At 37.2% G+C, this 18648-nt stretch overlaps 1 protein-coding gene across 1 annotated transcript in view; it reads right to left on the bottom strand.

Annotated features, from left to right (window-relative positions):
- Positions 1–18648, bottom strand: part of STK3 (serine/threonine kinase 3) — a 465914-nt gene that overhangs the window by 367180 nt on the left and 80086 nt on the right. Inside the window, exon 4 of the mRNA XM_043968349.1 lies at positions 8875–8989. Within this exon, the coding sequence (XP_043824284.1) occupies positions 8875–8989 (115 nt within the window). The remainder of the gene's footprint in view (positions 1–8874; positions 8990–18648) is intronic.

Below are 18648 nucleotides of genomic sequence, written 5' to 3'. Positions count from 1 at the left end.
GTTCAAGTAATAAAAACAACACGTGCCTATCAGTCTGATCTCTGAGTCAAAGAACAGAGACATTTTAGTTGCCTTTTTTTAACCAATTAATCCAAACTTGCCTCCAGAATAGCTCGACTACATGTTTTCTAAGTACTAGACAGATTCTGCTCTTCAGAATGAATGTTCATCATAACCTCAACATTCATCTTCAAAAGGGTGATGAATTCTCTGTAATGTGCATAGACAAACTTTGCTTCCCCCTGACAATTTTATGAGTCTAAAAGCTGATAACCAACCCCTTTGCCATTTTTATGCATCCAAGAAAAATTTAGTTCAATATTATTTATCTTTTTATTTCATGTGCTCATTCAAAGTTTATTTTAGAATCATGGAATTTTAGCACTAAAGGGTTTCTGGGAGATCATCTAGTCCAAGCCCCTCATTTTTTAGATAAAAAAAATAAGGTCCTGGGGCAGCTAGATGGTGCAGTGGATAGAGCACCGGCCCTGGAGTCAGGAGTACCTGAGTTCAAATCCGGCCTCAGACACTTAACACTTACTAGCTGTGTGACCCTGGGCAAGTCACTTAACCCCAATTGCCTCACTAAAAAAAAAATAAAAATAAAAAAATAAGGTCCTAAAGGATTAAATAAGATGGTCATAGCTCTAGAGCTGGTTGGTGACAGTTAGGAATAGAACCTAGATCTCTTATCTTCTAATTAAGTAATCTTTCCACTATCACTACTGCATCCCATCAATGTTTTCTCAATGGCCTAGAAGGTCAGGGGATCCTCTCGGGGCAAGACTTCATGAAGACCTTACTCTGCCTGCCCTTTGCTGTTATCTACTCATTAGTCCTACTGTAACTATTAAGGAAGAAAGATAACTTGGTGGTGATAGTGCACAATGGCATATTCCAAAACACCAATGTTCTACATTAATGCAGTGTTGGTGGAAGTGTGAACTGTACAGCCATTCTGGAAAATAATTTAGAACTAAGTCTTAAAAGTTACATATCTATATCTTTGACCCAAGGATACCACAATAAGCCCTTTACATGAAAGAGATCAAAGAAAAAAGAAAAGGTCCTAAATGTACAAAAATATCCACAGCAGTTCTTTTTGTGGTGGCAAAGAATTGGAAACAAAGGAGGTGTCTACAACTGAGGAGTGTTTGACCAAATTATGGTATATGAATATAATAGAATACTATTATGTCATAAGAAAGGACAAAATGAATAGTTTAAAAGATGGGAAGACCTATATTCAAAGTGAAGTGAGCAGAACCAGAAACCTAATTTATACTACAATATCAACATTATAAAAATGAATAATTATGAAAGACAAAAACTCTAATCAACAAAATGATCAACCAAAGGACTGACAATGAAGAATACTACCCAACTTCTCACAGAGAGGCAATGGACTAAATTTGCAAAATGAGATACATTTTTAGACATGACCAATATGAGAACTTGTTTTGCTTAACGATGCATGTTGGTTAGTTATAAAGGGATTGGTTTTCTTTTCTTATTTTTTTAAAACCATGGGAGTTTGAGATGAGGTCAGAGGGAGAAAAAATAAATGCTAAAAATCTGTTAATTTTTTAAAAAGCAAGTGGTCTAAATTCAATTTCAAACACTAAAATGGTTTAATCTCAAAGTCCTTTATCATTTAAATTGTCATATCAATCTACATTCCATTAAATAAATTCCCCAATCCAATTAATCCTTCCTCCCTGACTTGGGGGCAAACTGTATGCCTGTAATACCTGCTCTTGTGATTAGCACCACTCTAACCAAGCGTGGCTCTGAGGTCATGGCTGCACTCTTTGGAGCACCCACTCCATTCTAAACAAACTCTCTCACATCATCAGACTTTTGAACCAACATTCCTTCCACCTCCTCACTTTAAGTGAGTCCTGGCTTTTCCCTGAGGAGGCCACATTCCTTGCAATCCTCTCCCTCGGAAGGCTATTCCTCTCCTTCCCTTCGACCTTCAAAGATAGAAAAAGGAATACTAATTCCCCTACCATTCTTCTTTACCATTAATTCCAAAACTGTAGTCCAGGAACCCCTAATGTCCCCAAAACCCTTTCACGGGTTTCAAAATTTTAACTATTTTCAAAGACATTTTAATTTTTAATGTAGTATATATGCTGTCAGAAACAATTCATACGCATAAAACAGTTCTTTGAGGTACTCAATAAATTTTAAGAGAATAAAGAGGTCCTGGGACCAAAGTTTGATAACTACTCTACTAACATTCCTCAACTTAAATTCAAGCAATCCATCCTTGTTCTCTAGGGCACTCTCCAGACTTTTTCAGTGCCTTCAACACATAGCCTTCCTCTATTGGCCATCCCCTGCCATCATCCTCAAAAACTTCAATTTTCATGTTAACAACGTTCCTAACAAATTGACCACACAATTCTTCAACATTCTCAACTCCAACTATTTCCTTTTTCCCATTTCTCAGAATTACAGTATGTCCAAGATGAAAAAATCTGATATTTATTTGATTCTCCGACCACAATATCTGTACTTTCCCTCAAACCCAGTCACATTAAACCTACTTTTCACCCTTACCAGGCCCAAGTCAGTGAGTCAATTAACATTTATTAAGTACTTATTATGTGTCAGGCAAGTACTTTAATCTATTAAGTGAGATAAGGTATGTAAAGTGCTTAGGAGAACTAAAATATATATATATATATATATATATATATATATATATGAGCTGGTTTTTTTTTTTTTAGGATAAGGGTATGGACCAGAATCCTTCCCTTCCACCCTAATATAATGTAAGCACCTTGAAGTTTAGAACTGCTTTACTATTGTCTTTGTATCCCTAGTACCTAATAGTGCCTGAGGATAGCAGCTAATAATAATAATAACAATAATAATATTTAATATTTATATAGCACTTGTATTCAAAGCACTTTGCAAATATTATCTCATTTGATCCTCAAAAATCCCTGGAAAGTAAGTAATACTATGATACCCATAATTAAGGAAACTGAGGAGGACAAAGGTCATGTGACTTGCCCAGGGTTACACTACTAGAAACTGCTAGCATATGAATCCAGATTTAAAGTCTTCCTGACTCAAGGTCCAATACTCTATCCAGTGCCTCATCTGACTTCCTCCATAAATAGTAGGCACTTAATAAATGCTATTAACTGATTCTTCACTGACTCCTTCCCATGTACCATTTGTCCTCAAATATACTCAAAATCTCCCTAATTCTTTAAAAAAAAAAAAAGTGTTTCCCATATTCTATCCTGTTCTATCTTCCTCCTCACCACCACTTCTAAACCTCTTGAAAAATGTTTGTATACTCAATTCTTCCATTTCCTCATTATCATTCTCTTCAAGCTCTTGGAATGAATAATTTGAAAGACAAAAATCTGAACACCACATTGATCAACACTGATGGTTTTTAGACACATTCCCACCAATCAATTAAAACAGCTCTCAAAGGGGCAGCTAGGTGGCGCAGTGGATAAAGCACTGGCCCTGGATTCAGGAGGACCTGAGGTCAAATCCGACCTCAGACACTTGACACTTACTAGCTGTGTGACCTTGGGCATGTCACTTAACCCTCACTGCCCCACGCAAAAAAAAAAAAAAAAAACAGCTCTCAAAAGTCACCAATAACCCCCTGCTATTCAATGAATTATCTTTTTTCAGTCTTTATCCTTCTCAACCTTGCTGCTATATTAATAATACTTACTAATAATACTTACCCTGTTAGTGGAGTATTATTTCCATTTGTGGTTTCAAAGACATCACCTTCTCATGGTTTTCCTCTTACCTCTCTAACCAGTCTTTGCTTCCTTTGTGATCTCCTCTTCTCTTTCTACAACCTAAGGTGGTTGTTTCCCAAGGGTCTGTCCTTTCCTTTCTCTATAATCTCTCCTTGGCAATCTTATTCACTCATACTTTTTTTTTTGGGGGGGGGGTGAGGCAATTGGAGTTAAGTGACTTGCCCAGGGTCACACAGCTAGTAAGTTGTATAATTTAAGATTCTAATTGTGGATTCTAATCTGTTTCCCCAGTTTTGGGGGAAACTGACTAAAATCACTGCTAATAACGAGTTTAGGTTTTTAAGGGTTTATTAGAAAATAGAAAGAAAAAGATTGAGAACAAAATTCCAACAGCCTGGCATTCCTATCTTTCCTCAAATTTCCTGTGAAGTCCTCTGCCACCACCACCACCAAGTCAGGAACCCAAAAACTCAAGAGCTCTCCGCGCAGGCTCCCTCTCCTCCTTCCTGTCTCCTCCCAGAAAATAGGAGGCTCCTCAAGTTGATTGGCTGGTAGCCTTGATAGACAGTACCCATGAGCAAACGTCATTTCCTGATGCCAAGGAAAAGCCACAATGCCTCTGAGGCATTTTTCTCATGGTGGAGCTTTCCCACAGCAAGTCTCCAGTAGGTGGCATCATTCCAATCATTACAAAGTGTTAAGTATCTGAGGCCGGATTTGAACTCAGGTCCTCCTGAATCCAGGGCCAGTGCTCTATCCGCTGCGCCACCTAGCTGCCCCACTCATACATTTTTAACTACCACTTCTATGAAGATGAGTCATAAATATCTCTCTAGCCTTCATAACTCTTTTCTGAGCTCCAGATTTGCATTTCTAATTGCCTATATCTCCATTTGGAAAAAAATATATATATATCCAAAACCAATTTTACTATTATTCTTGAGAATCCTGCACTCTCTTTCTAACATCATGAATTCTATCTGGGGGACTACCCAATTTCCCATTTGAAATCTGAGTTTATCTTTGTTTCTTCTCTTTTTATACTCAAATACCAAGTTCTATCAATTCTACCTCCACACCATTTCATATCTATCCCCTCTTCTCTATTCCTACTTCCACCACCTTCATCTTAAAAGTCCTCGTTAATAACTGTTTAGATTATTGTAATAGGTCTTTCAGCATGTACTCTCTCCACTCTATTTCATTGTTCATATTACTACCATTCTAATCATTCCTATGCATGGAAATGATCATGTCAATCCCTGGCTCAGAAATGTTCAATGACTTCTTATTGCCTATTAAGTCAAGTCAGAATACTATCTCCTGCCATTCAAAGCTCTCCAAAACCTAAACTCAGCCTAACTTTCTGGTCTAATTTAGTATTCTCCCTTCTCTGCCCTCTACCCTAAAGGTAAATTGGACTGTTCTATGCCCCCCAAAAGGCGAGCACTTGCCTGACTCCATGGCTTTTCTTATATACTTCCTTATGCCTAAAGTATCATCCCTTCCGTTTTTTGCTTAATGAAGTCTTATACATCCTTTAAAGTATAACCAAAATGTCATTTCTTCCATGAAGCCTTCCTAGACACACTGTTGGTAACACTCTTCCTCAGAACTCATGTTTCACACTGTTTTGCAACTACATTATCTTGTAATATTATGCACTGTAATTATCTGGTTTTACCTTATTACCTACTTGGTTATAAATCCAAGAAAAGCAGATACGGATGGTTTCTTACCTAACCCTTTTATCTCCATTAACACTTACAACAGTATTTTGGATACAGTAAGTATTTAATAAATGTTTGTTTAATGAATGAGTACATCACTACCTTATTTTTTAAAAGAGTATGAAACAGGGACAGCTAGGTGGTGCAGTGGATAGAGTACTGGCCCTGGATTCAGGAGGACCTGAGTTCAAATCCAGCCTCAGACACTTGACACTTACTAGCTGTGTGACCCTGGGCAAGTCACTTAACCCCAATTGCTCACCAAAAAAAAAAAAACCCAAAAACTAAAAGAGTATGAAACAGTAATATTTTATCAAAGCAAAAAGCTACAACCTGAGAAGCACTTGGTAAATATTTTTGTATTTACTCTATTTTAAATTGTTTGCTATCCTCTGTCCTTTAGTGAAGAAGTATTATGCTGATACACAGGGTATTCCAGAAAACATAATACTACATTAAGAATCTCAGGATACCCTGTCATGTATCTTTTTTTCCATTATGACATAGAGTAAATGTTTTTAAAAGTCTGTCAGATATCTATAAATTCAGGTCCTCAGTATATTCCACCAAGACTACCTCAAAAGCCTGCTAATACTCCTACTTGCCTCAAGTCTCTTACCTCTCCAATTCATCCTTCACACAGTTGCCAAACTGATACTCCTAAAGCACAGATCAAACCATGGTCATTCCCTTGTTCAAGATGCTCCTCCTATAATGAATTTGTGGGAGGATATGGACAAAAGAGCCACAGGATGACCAGGCATAAGTACATTGCAATCTGCATCATTGGAGGGAGCTCACAAATCAATGAACTCCCAAATCCATTTGAATATTGAAAGAAATTCCCCAGTACCTACACAGTAGGCATATAATAAATGGTTATTGAATGAATAATTCATAATTTCTAAATCACATTTATTTAAAACAATTTCCCTATGCTCCTGTTTATGGACAAATGGGATGAGAAGTCACTTAGAGTATTATTAATTATCAAATATCTTCTCAAACAAAAGAAATAAAAACATCTTTTTAAACTATGGCACATAAGGTATCATAATAATATGAAAAAAGAGTATGATGGAAAGTTATATTTGCCAGTTTCACACAATCTTACTTAATATCACCATTATACATTTTAAATTAAGTATAAGATCTAAACTTAGCAAAATGGTTTTTTTTCTATCAGTTTATAAAGGTTTCATCTCTGGTATGGATTGGAACCATTTTCTAACTTATTTTTGATAAAGCTTTTTTCCTTGAACCATGGCAGGGTCATATGATTTACATTAATCATAGTAAAGAACTAGGGAAATTTTAAAATACATAATTAAAATGTCACAGATCACTTAACCCATTCTGTCAAAACAGAGAACATCTAACTCTTGCTTCACTTCCTTTAAAAGAAATTGTATTTACTATATTTTTTCCAACAGGGAAAAAAAAATCAGTACAGTAAACTTTCAAGTTACTTCCCTAATCAAACTTTAAAATGATTTTGGTTAACCACAAATTGATTCAAGTATTTTAAGCATTTTTCTGAATGTATTTTACTGGAACACTTCTGAAAATATATAATAATGTCATATAGTAATTATGTAACTGTTCTATAGAATTATAAATTATCCCACTGATTAGTCTTTACAGTCATTTCACAGATAAATAGGGCAGCTTTTCCCCCTATAAATTATATCCAAAACTAACTTGATGCATTTCTAGTTTAAAGAAGCTATTCTGTAAATAGCTCTTTTATTTAGGATTAAAACACAACCATAAAAAGATTTTGTTAATTACATTTTACTAAATTGCATCACATAAATCCTTAAAGTTACAACCTGCCAACATTACTTTCAAACATCCTGAAATGATTAGCAAAAAATATACTTTTCAATAGACTCTCAAAATTCAGAAGCATATTAGATTAACTGTGGTTTTAAACATTTTTAACCTATTTTACTATTCACTTGGATGACCAAAATATTTAGAATCCCCCAAACATAAGATAAACTTACCTTTCTTTCCAACCTTCTCAGACATGAAATGTCATTAAATTATTAAATAAAATCTAAACCAAGTTTATTACATACATTTTTAAAACCAAGCACTATGTATTTTCTAATTCCATGGATTTTTTTTTTTCATAGGATTTATTATTAACCGACACAGCACTGGTATGCAAAGGTGAGGGAATAAATGCTATAAATAAAGTAATTAGACACAGAAAATATTATGCTACATTAATAAATTAGGCCATAAATATTCCATAAGGTGAGAGGAGTTTAGATTGATTGATTCTCTTAGAATTCTTGCTCAGTACCTCCTGGAACCTCATGTCCTCATCTTCACCTTGGTCATTTCCCTTGTACCTTCCCTTGCCACCCTCATCTCATTCTATATCACCCCAATTTCCACCTTTTACTAATAGCAATAATAAAATTATCATCTTATTGATTTCCTGGACCATAACTCCCTTCTTTGTCCACTACTCCCATATGTGTGTGTGTGTATAAGTGTGTATACACACACACAAACACACACACACATACACACATACATATTGTTTCCTTCCCTTAGACTATAAGCTCCTTGAAGGCATTGTCTGTTTAGATTTATATTTGTATCTCCGATGCTTGGCACTTCAAAGAGTCATAGAATCATAGATTTAGAACTAAACGGGATCTTAGAAGCCATGCAGTCTAACACTCTCATTTCACTGAGAGGAAACTGAGGTACAGCAAAGTTAATTACTTGCTTAGGGTTGCCCAGTTACTAAGTGTCTGAGGTAGGATGTGAACCTAGGTCTACTCCAAGTCCAGTACCCTATCCACTACATCATGGTTTTCTTTATTCATTTATTTATTCAGTAGCTTCTTTATCACCAAACATTTCCTTCCCTAACAAGCTTCTGAACACAGAACCTTTAGAATTTTTTTTTTTAAGTCTTGACCTGTGATTTCATTACAATAGGGAACTTCTTCAACTACTAACTAGGGCCCTAAGACATGGCCACTAGGTGGTGCAGTAGAGACGGTGGTAGACTTGGAATCAGGAAGACTTGAACTCAAATCCTGCCTCACACACAAACTGTGTAATACTGGGCAAGTCACTTAACTGCTATCTGTCAATTTTTTTTAAAACTGGTATAATACCAGCACCCACCTCCCAGGACTCTTGTGAGAATCAAATGAGCTATTTGTAAAGCACCGTGTAAATTTTAAAGTGATATAAAAATGTTGACTATTAAGTGACTTGCCCATCATCACAAGAGGCAACATTTGAACCCAGGTTTTCTTGACTTCAAAGACAATCCTCTATTCAATATGGCATGTTCTCTCTCTGTAAAAATCATATTAGAAAATTAATTTCAAAATAAAATACAGCATCGAAAAATCACTTACTGTCTTATTCCGTAACCGAATTATGTCTGAAACAGAGCCAGCTCCGCAATATTCCATAACAATCCACAGGTCAGTGTTCTTAAAGTAACTGCCATAGTACTTTACAACATAGGGGCTGAAGAGAAACAAAAAACGATTAAAACTTTATAAATTCCAGAAGTAGAGATATCCCCAATAAATGGTATTTTAAACACATCATGATGTTACAAGTGAATGTCATTATCTGAATTACATCAATTCTGCACAGTTAGGCTTTAATCCATGAATGGAATTAAATAAGATCATAAACCATAGGAACAAATTTCCAGTTGTTTACGTCATTCCCAAGATAATATAGACTTAATTTATATAAATTCTATATTCTACTAATCAAACACACATTATGACATAGTGTTCCAGATAATATTTAACATAATTTAACATAAAGCACCTAAAGACACATTTTATAACCACTAACTCTGGAGTATAAGCCCTCTACAGGCATATGGTTTCAATAAAATAGTAACATTCAAATAAAAAATATGCTATTTAAGGATTGCTACCAATAAAATTTTTAAAACCCACTCTCTCCTGGTTTGTTCTTTGAAAATTCTGGGTTTTAATACATTTTGGGAAATTACACAGTACTTTCAAGTATTTTCAATAATCTTGAACAGGGAAAAAACCCATATCTAAGACCAGTATTCTCCTAGTGGTGCCACGTGAATGAAATTCATGGAATAGAACAATTTCCAAAGAATTAAAGTCACAAACAATCCACAGGACAAGAGAAAGGTACAGGGTATGTAACAGTGGCCTGCAACAGTTACCAAAAGTGTCTCACAGTAAGTGCTACTGAGAAAAGAAAGGGGTAAGATATGTATCAAGGATGGGGCTCAGAAAGAGATGAGGAAAAAACAAGAGGGCTGAAAATTCAAGGGAACTGTGTAAATGCTTTATGAAATTTTTATGGTAGAATATGAATGCCAGTAGTACAGGATGAGAAGGTAGAGAAAGATGTTGATCTGCATCACTGAACACAGATTGTCTTCAAGTCCAAAAAAGATCTATACATTTCCAAACAAAATTCAGAAACATAAACCCATCCAAAATGTTTTTGAAGTTAGTATATGATGTACTCAAAAGTCAACATAACTAACACTCATTAGGAGCCTACCATGAACCAAGCAACATACTAAGGGCTTAATAAGGTTTAAAAAAAATCCCTGCTCTCAAGGAGCTGACAGTCTAATAAGGGAAAGCACAGCTTGTAAACAATAATATACAGAGAAGATATATCAGAATAACTTGGGGGTTGTCTCAAAGGTAAGATTGAGTACAGGGAAAGACTTCTTGGAAAAGGTGAAACTTTACCTGAGACTTGAAGGAAGCCAGAGAAGCTAGAGAGCAGAGGTGAGAAGGGAGAGAATTCCTGGACAGCCAGTAACAATGACATCTTCTAAAGTCAGAAGATGGAATTTTCTGACAAGGAATAGTGATCCAGAGGCCAGGATCACTGAATCAAAGAGTACATGGAAGAGAATAAGGTGTAAGAAGACTGGAAAGGGAGAAAGGAACTACATGGTACTATGAGTCTTGGCGGGGAGTGGGGGGGGGGAGAGGAGAGGAGTGAAAGCTATGTAGGGATCCATGGAAAAGAAAGATTCAGTGAAATATCAAACAGTTTCCCTGACAACAACCTTAAGTTCCTTTTCAGAGACATTTTAGTGGAAGACATTTTAGTGCCATATTTGCTTTTTGTGTCTAAGTTCTTGTGACTTCTGATTTTTGTGCAGTAAAATAAAGGTTATCCCATACCTGATATGTTTTTTAGCACTTTGAATGGTTTTAAAGAGCTCAAGACTTTCTTATCCACTTTTTAAAGGAGGGCTATACCTAAAGTCTATCAGAAGATTTTCCTAGAACAACTCTGGTTGTAGACATCAAGCCAAAGAGAAAAACTGACCTCCATGCAGCATGTAGTTCAAGTGAGCCTAAAGTCTTAGGGATCTCTGAGCCATGGGTTAAACATAAAAACTGTGTATACCTAAAACAATTACAATAAGATAAGGCAGAAGATGTTGAATGCCATATTTAGTAAATGATACAGAGTAGTTCAGGAAAGAAAATGATCCCAACAAAGTAGCCTAGGAAGACTACATAGAGCAGGTAGGACCACAAGTGAACCTTAAAGGAAGGGCCAGATTTCTAAATGTGGAGAATTAGAAGGCATTTCAGACAAAGAAAAACCTCAGGAGGGCCAAGATGCAATATACAATATATGTTTTGAAGACAACAAACTAGCTTAGTTGAAACAGGTGTGGTGGGAGATGATGTAGGAGAAACACACATATCTAGACTAAAGAGAGCCTTAAATGAAAGGCTTAGGAATATAGATTTTTATTCTGTAAACAAGCAAAAAATAAATATGTACAAAATGCTGGTTCCAAAAGAATGATCTCCATCTCCTGTCTCTATGCCATTTTACTTGCTGCTCTCCATGCCTGGAATGCTTTCCTACCTCCTAACTTCCCTGGTTTCCTTTAAGACTTAGCTCAAATCCCATTTTCTACAGGAAGCCTTTCAAGATATCCCTACACACACACACACACACACACACACACACACACACACGTCTTCCCTCTTAGATTACCTTTCATCAACTCTGTATATCTCGTATGAATATAGTTGTTTGCATGTTGTCTCCCCAAGTAGACTGTGAACTCCTTGAGTGTAGGGACCTTGCTTTTACCTTACTTTGTAGCTCCAGTATTTACCACAATGCTTGGTGCATAGTGTTTAATAAATGCTTTCTGACTGACTGGCATGGTGTATAAAACATATTAGAGTATGGAGAAGGAACAGGAAGGGAAAATGGAAAACCTCTGCAATCCATAAGAAATAATGAACATAAAGAATTCAAGGAAACCTGGTGATATTTTTATGGCTTGATCTATATCAAAGAAAGGGAACTACAATATATACAAAATTACCTCAATAATACAAATAAAAATGTAGTAAAGCTGCTCGGGACTGACTTATCTCAGAGCTAGGGAGGCACTTCCCCCCAGTGTTCTAGGGATATCCCTGTAACATTAGGCTATCTTTCTCTTTTCAAACATTATTGGCTCAAGCCCCAAGCACTTGTGTTCTTCCTACTGTTAGGCATCAATGGCTACTACCCCCATTTTATTTTACCAATTAAAATCAATTAGCTTTTCAAAGGTATATTTACTTTGAAGATACAACAAGAACAGAAGTATAAATATTTCTCTAATTCCTTGGGGTCACACTATACCACCTTGGACTCTGGGTGGAGTCGGCTGAGACTTCATGGAATTTCTACACAGTATTTAGTTCCACCAAGTTCAAGACATCAATGCTGAAAAAGTACTCACTGCATCTACTGAATGTTGCTGGTTGCTAATCAGGGAATTGAGGCTAAGCTAACTGCAAAACCTGGCACAAATTCTATTCCCAGGCTCCTATGGCACTCACAGGCTTTTGGGACTCAGATGGTTTTCTCTCCTAACATTTCAAAATTCACAAGGTTGTAGCCTCCAGTCCTTTCACTCAAAACAAAGAATAAATGCCAAGGGAGGCAAAAAGCTAAGGCCCAAATTTTTCAGTCACATGACAGCCTCAAAGGGAAATGGCCCAATTTTTGTCTCTCACTTAGATGCCATCAGCAAAGGAGTGAAGAGAAAAGACATCCAAACAAGAAAGAGAGGAAAAGACTGATTAATGCCTTTTTAAGGTGCCTCAAGCTCTGGTTCTGGAACTACAGCCAAATTATGTCTGCTATTCAATACATGGTTAGCAGACCAGAACCAGTTACAGAGTGTGTCTACATGCTCCACAGTCTCTTCAAGACACATCCATTATACAACATCCCAACTCCCATAAGCAGGCTTCTCAGTCTCTTTTATACAGGGAACTGCATTAACCAAGCAGGCTAATGAACTCTGCCCTGGCTAATAAGGACTGGGCTTTTGGGCCAGTCCTCCATTACAAAAACAACCCAAAAGAACGTCAAAACTCAGATTAAATGCAACATTCACTCCTGATTCCAAAGTAATGACATCTGAAATACATTTCCCTCCTCTCAGCTGTTGTCATTTGTTCTTCATTCTGGAAGGGGACAACCTTCACTTGAACTGGATTAAAGTGAAGCAGAGTTGAGAAAAGTCCTCTGCCTCACTCTCTCTTCCAGAATTACTGAAGTCTACTGGCAAGACAAAAGTCAGGACAACTGCCAATGGACCAGGATGCAATGGACAATGCTGAGTCTTCATTGTCTGGCCAAGCTCTAAAAGCTCCACAGCACCTACTTCAGCAGCTTTCATGGCCACTAAAACAAACTGTTCTCATCTGCCCATTCTGCTGGGGAAAGTCTTCACATGCTTGAGGTAGATAACCCCCACCAACAGTCTTGAGGTCTGTCAGTTACCCTCAATCTGGTTTAGCCCATCTGACAAAATGGTTTTACCAGTGTGTGTGGCTACTGCACATGCTAGTTTCTTGGAGTCACAGGTGAGAGTTGACTGAAGGTGGACACCAAGGTGGACAAGCAGCCTTGAAAAGAACTCAGTTGGGGCAGCTAGGTGGCACAGTGGATAAAGCACTGGCCCAGCATTCAGGACCTGAGTTCAAATCTGGCCTCAGACACTTGACACTTACTTAGCTGTGTGACCCTGGGCAAGAAACTTATCCCTCAATGCCCCACCAAAAAAACAAAACAAAACAAAAACTCAGCAGCTCTCACATCAGAGGTGCTGGTTCTCCCTGAGCACTCCATACATTCTCCTCTCAGAGTTGACAGACTACAAGTGAAGAATACTGCATAACTGTCAGATGCCATCAAATATAATGTGTTTTTTTTAACTAGCTTTCTTTGTCATAATGCAAAATCATATGGGACTACAGTTATAAGGAGCAAAAAATTTCATTAAAACTTTTATTAAGTCATTCCCCAATTGATAAATGGTCAATTTCCCACTGAAGAAATCAAAATAATTTATAGTCATATAAAAATGCCCTAAATCATTATTGATCGGAGAAATGTCATTTTAAAACAATCCTGAGATACTGTTTTACACTTAAGAGACTGGCTAAAATGATAGAATTGGAAAGTGACAAATGTTGGAGAGGATGTGGAAAAATTCATTGCTGGTAGAATTATAAAATGACCCAACCATTTTGGAGAGCAACCTGGAATTATGTCCAAAGAGTTATTAAACTATCTATACCCTTTGACCCAAGAATACCAGCACTTAGTTGATTTCTGAAGATGATTATGAAAAAAGGAAAAGAGCCTATTTGTTCTAAAATATTTATAGCTGCTCTCTTTTGTGGGGCACAGAACTAGAAATTGCAGGGCCCATCAACTGGGGAATGGCTGAACAAGTTGTGGCATATAATTGTGATGGAATACTATTGTGCTCAATAATTTTAGAAAAACATGAAAAGACATGAAATAATGAAGAATGAAATGAGCAGAACTAAAAGAATATTGTATACAGTAAAAGCAATACTGCTTTAAGAACAACTTTGAGTGAATGAGTTATTTTGTCTGTTATAAATACCCAAATTAACTATAAAGGACATATGAAGAAAAGGACTATCTGCATCCAGAGAATGAACTGATAAATAGAAGTATATGTAGAATAATTTTACATGGATATACCTATTTATGTATAATGGTAGCCATCTTGGAAGGAGGGAAGAAAAAAAACTCCATGATAATTTTGTAGTATATTTGAAAGGAATAGCAAGTTGTGCATAGTAGATTTTCAGTTTCATGTATAATCATCTTTTTTATTATACTATGTTTACAGAAATGCTTACTTTATTCCATAAATTTTTTAAAAATTTACTTTATTAAGGGAAAAAAAAGTTGAGGGTCACCTCCACATCTTGATAACACAATGAATTAGGGTTTCAATGAAGGTTCTTAAAAGTGTTTGAGAGAGGGCGGAACCAAGATGGCGGAGGAAAGACTTTAAACACAAAGAGCTCCTGATACAATCACCCCAAAAAATAGCAATAAAAGAACCCTTGGAGCAGAAAACACACAAAAATATGGGCTGAGAGTTTTTCTCCAGCTATAGATAGATTTCAGGGAGCCGTGCTGAGCCCCAAATAAAGCCTAACCCCGAAATCGCACAGACATACCAGACACCCACCCAAGGAATTTGGCGCAGTGCCTCTGAATCAGCTGCAGCACCAGCGTCTTCTGGAACCAAGTACGTGGTCGGGTTGAACGGCTGGCCCAGGGGGTAAGTTTAGGGGTACCAGTGGACTGGGGGGAAGGATTCAACTGCCCCACCCCAACAGGGAACCAGGAAGAAATCCTGAGCAGCAGGAGGCCCAGGTGGGGGAGGGGAGCAGGGGAGCAGGCTCATTGAAGCTAAAAACCACACCACAGAAAGCTTTGCTGGTTGGTTGTTTAGTAAGTAGGCTTGAGGTTATCTCCAGACCAGAGAACAGGCCAGGTAAGATTAAAACCTGCCCCCCCACCAAACCAAAACACCTGGGACCCTCTGAAGCTGGGAACAGAAGAGGGGCCAGGAAGCAGCCCCCATCCCCCAGTGTAGAGTTTAAAATTAAATAAAAGCAAGGCCAGGCAGGCTGAGAAGAAGCCCAATCATCCCCCAGGGACACACTGTAGCTTGAACAGTGTGTCCTGGAAACAGCACCACACTTTAAGAAGAAGTTAAAAGCCAAGAAATAGTAAGCCAGGATGAGTAGGCAGAGAAAGCAGAAGACCATCAAGAACTTCTTTGGGGGTAAGGTAGACCACAATACAACCTCAGAAGAAGAAGATAATAACAGGGTCAAAGCTCCAACATCCAAAGCTTCCAAAAAAACATATGAACTGGTCTCAGGCCATGGAAGCTCTCAAAGGGACTTTGAAGAGAAAGTAGGAGAAATAGAAAGAAGATGTAGAGAAGGAGAGGAAAGAATGGAAAGAGAAATAAGAGTGATGATTGAGAGTCATGAGAAAAAAGTCAACAGTTTGAAAAGCCAAATAGAAAAGGAGATTAAAAAACTGTCTGGGGGGCAGCTAGGTGGTACAGTGGATAAAGCACTGGCCCTGGATTCAGGAGTACCTGAGTTCAAATCCGGCCTCAGACACTTGACACTTACTAGCTGTGTGACCCTAGGCAAGTAACTTAACCCTCACTGCCCCTTCAAAAAAAAAAAAAAAAGAACTGTCTGATGAAAATAACTGCCTAAGAATTAGGATTGAACAAATGGAAGCTAGTGACCTTATGAGAAACCAAGACACAGTAAAGCAAATCCAACTGAATGAAAAAATAGAGAGCAATGTGAAATATCTCCTTGGAAAAGCAGCTGACCTGGAAAATAAATCTAGGAGAAATAATTTGAAACTCAATGGACTACCTGAAAACCATGACCAAAACAAAAGCTTAGACACCATCCTCCAAGAGATTGTGAGGGAAAATTGCCCTGATATTCTAGAAGCAGAAACCAAAATAGAAATCGAAAGAATCCACCGATCACCTGCTGAAAGAGATCCCAAAAGGAAAACCTCCAGGAATATTATAGCCAAATTCCAGAACTCCCAGGTCAAGGAGAAAATATTGCAAGCAGCTAGAAAAAAGGAATTCAAATACTGCGGAGCTCCAATAAGGATAAAGCAAGATCTAGCAGCTTCTACATTAAAGGACCAAAGGGCATGGAATATGATATTCCAGAGGGCAAAGGAACTGGGACTACAGCCAAGAATCATGTACCCAGCAAAACTGACTATAATCTTTCAGAGGAAAAAATGGGATTTCAATGAGAAAGAGGTCTTTTAGGCATTTGTGATGAAAAGCCAATTTGACTTTCAAATACAAGACCCTGGAGAAGCATAAAAAAGTAAACAGGAAAAAGACTTCATATTAAAAGATCAAAACGTTTACATTCCTACATGGGAAGATAATACTCCAAATTCATAATATCTCAGTAAGGAATTCACAGAAGACACAGGTCTGAATTGAATATGAAGGGATGATATCTGTAAAGCATCTATGTTTTGTTCTTTGTGGTGCAGACAGGGTGGGGTGTCTTATGTCTGGGGCCGGATTTGGGAGTGGGCTCATGTAGGGAATAGCATTCATACCCAACTGGGAGAGTAATCTATTTAACCCTGCAGGAAAGTAGGAGGGGAGGAGGATAAGGAAGGAAGGGTGAAAAAAGGGAGTGCAGAGCTGGGGAGAGGACAGTCAGAAGTAAAAGACTTTTGAGGAGGAATAGGTAAAAAGAAGATAGAGTAAATGTCATGGGAAGGGAGTGGGATGGAGGGAAATAGTTATGATGATTGATTATAATGGCAAAACGTATGGTACCTACTTTACTGGGCTTTTATAAAGAAAATTCTCTGTCAAGCTCAAGATACTATATACAGGTTATGATGAACAGGATACTATCAGAAAAACCTAGAAACACCTACATGAACTGAAACAGAGTGAAATGTACTGTATACAAAATAACAGCAATAGTGGGGCATCACGATGATCTGCTGGGAAGCATGTGGTTATTTTCAGCAAGGCAATGATCCAATATAACCCTGAAGGACTTATGAAGATTGCAGCCCATCTGCAGAGAAAGAACTGATAGTATCTGAAAACAGCTGAAAACACATTAAATTTTTTTTTCTTTTCCTCTTTGACAATCCCTTAATTTGAAGTTTTGGGGTTTTTTGACTGTTTTCTCTCACAACTAGCTAATATGGGAATTTTTCCATGACTACTCATGTATAACTTGCTTGAGTTCTTGTGGGTAGGGGGTGAGAATGGAGGGAGGAAGAGAAGTTGGAACAGAAAGTTTTTAAAAATTGATGTTAAAATTTGTTTTTACATATATTTTGGAAAATAAAATTCTATTCAAAGCAAAAAAAAAAAACGTGTTTGAAGACCAAACTAGTTTTCAGAGCCAAGCCAACAGCCACCGGGGGACTTTTCTTCTTTGGAAATTCTTCCTCAGGTATAGTAACTGTTTCTATCAGCATAATTAAATGCACTGACTGAAAACTTCAAAAAGAAAAAGATTACACCAACTATCCAAGCATGAAATGTTGAATCCAGGAAGCAAGATTAGAAAGGAAAAGACAGAAATGAGGTATTTCAAATGAAAAACACATCACACTTTGACAACTCATGGTATATGAGAAGGCAAGCAGAATCAAGGCTGACGTCAAAGTTCTGACCTTAAATTTTAGAAGAAAAATTTGATTGACTGACATTAAAATATGAGAAGCAAAGTTTGGATTTGAAGAATGACAAGTTCACTTTTGAACATACTTCACACTATGTATTTTTATTATTATTATTTTCCAGTTACATAAGAAGGATAGTTTTCAACATTTATTTTTACAGGATTTTAGTTTCAAATTTTTTTTTCTCCCACCCTCCATTCCCTCCCTCTTCCCCAAGGCAGAAAGCAGTCTGATATAGGTTGTATATGTACAATCACATAAAACATATTTCTATGTTAGTCATCTTGTGAAAGTCTTCTTCAGAGCACAAGGGTAAAACCTCAAAAAATAAGAGAAAAAAAAAACAATCCAAAAGTAGAAACAATATGATTCAATCTGCATTCATAATTCTCTTTTTCTGGGTGTTGAGAACATTTTCTATCATGAGTTCTTTGAAACTGTTTTGGATCATTGCACTGCTGAGAAGAGCCAAGTCTATCACCATTATTCATCACACAATGTTGCTGTTACTGTGCACAATGTTCTCCTGGTTCTGCTCCTCTCAGTCAGCATCAGTTCATGTAAATCCT

The sequence above is a fragment of the Dromiciops gliroides genome, chromosome 1, assembly GCF_019393635.1.
Source record: "Dromiciops gliroides isolate mDroGli1 chromosome 1, mDroGli1.pri, whole genome shotgun sequence".
Taxonomy (NCBI): Eukaryota; Metazoa; Chordata; class Mammalia; order Microbiotheria; family Microbiotheriidae; genus Dromiciops; species Dromiciops gliroides.
The sequence above is the reverse complement of the archived record's forward strand: the minus strand, read 5'-3'. Positions and strand labels throughout refer to the sequence as shown.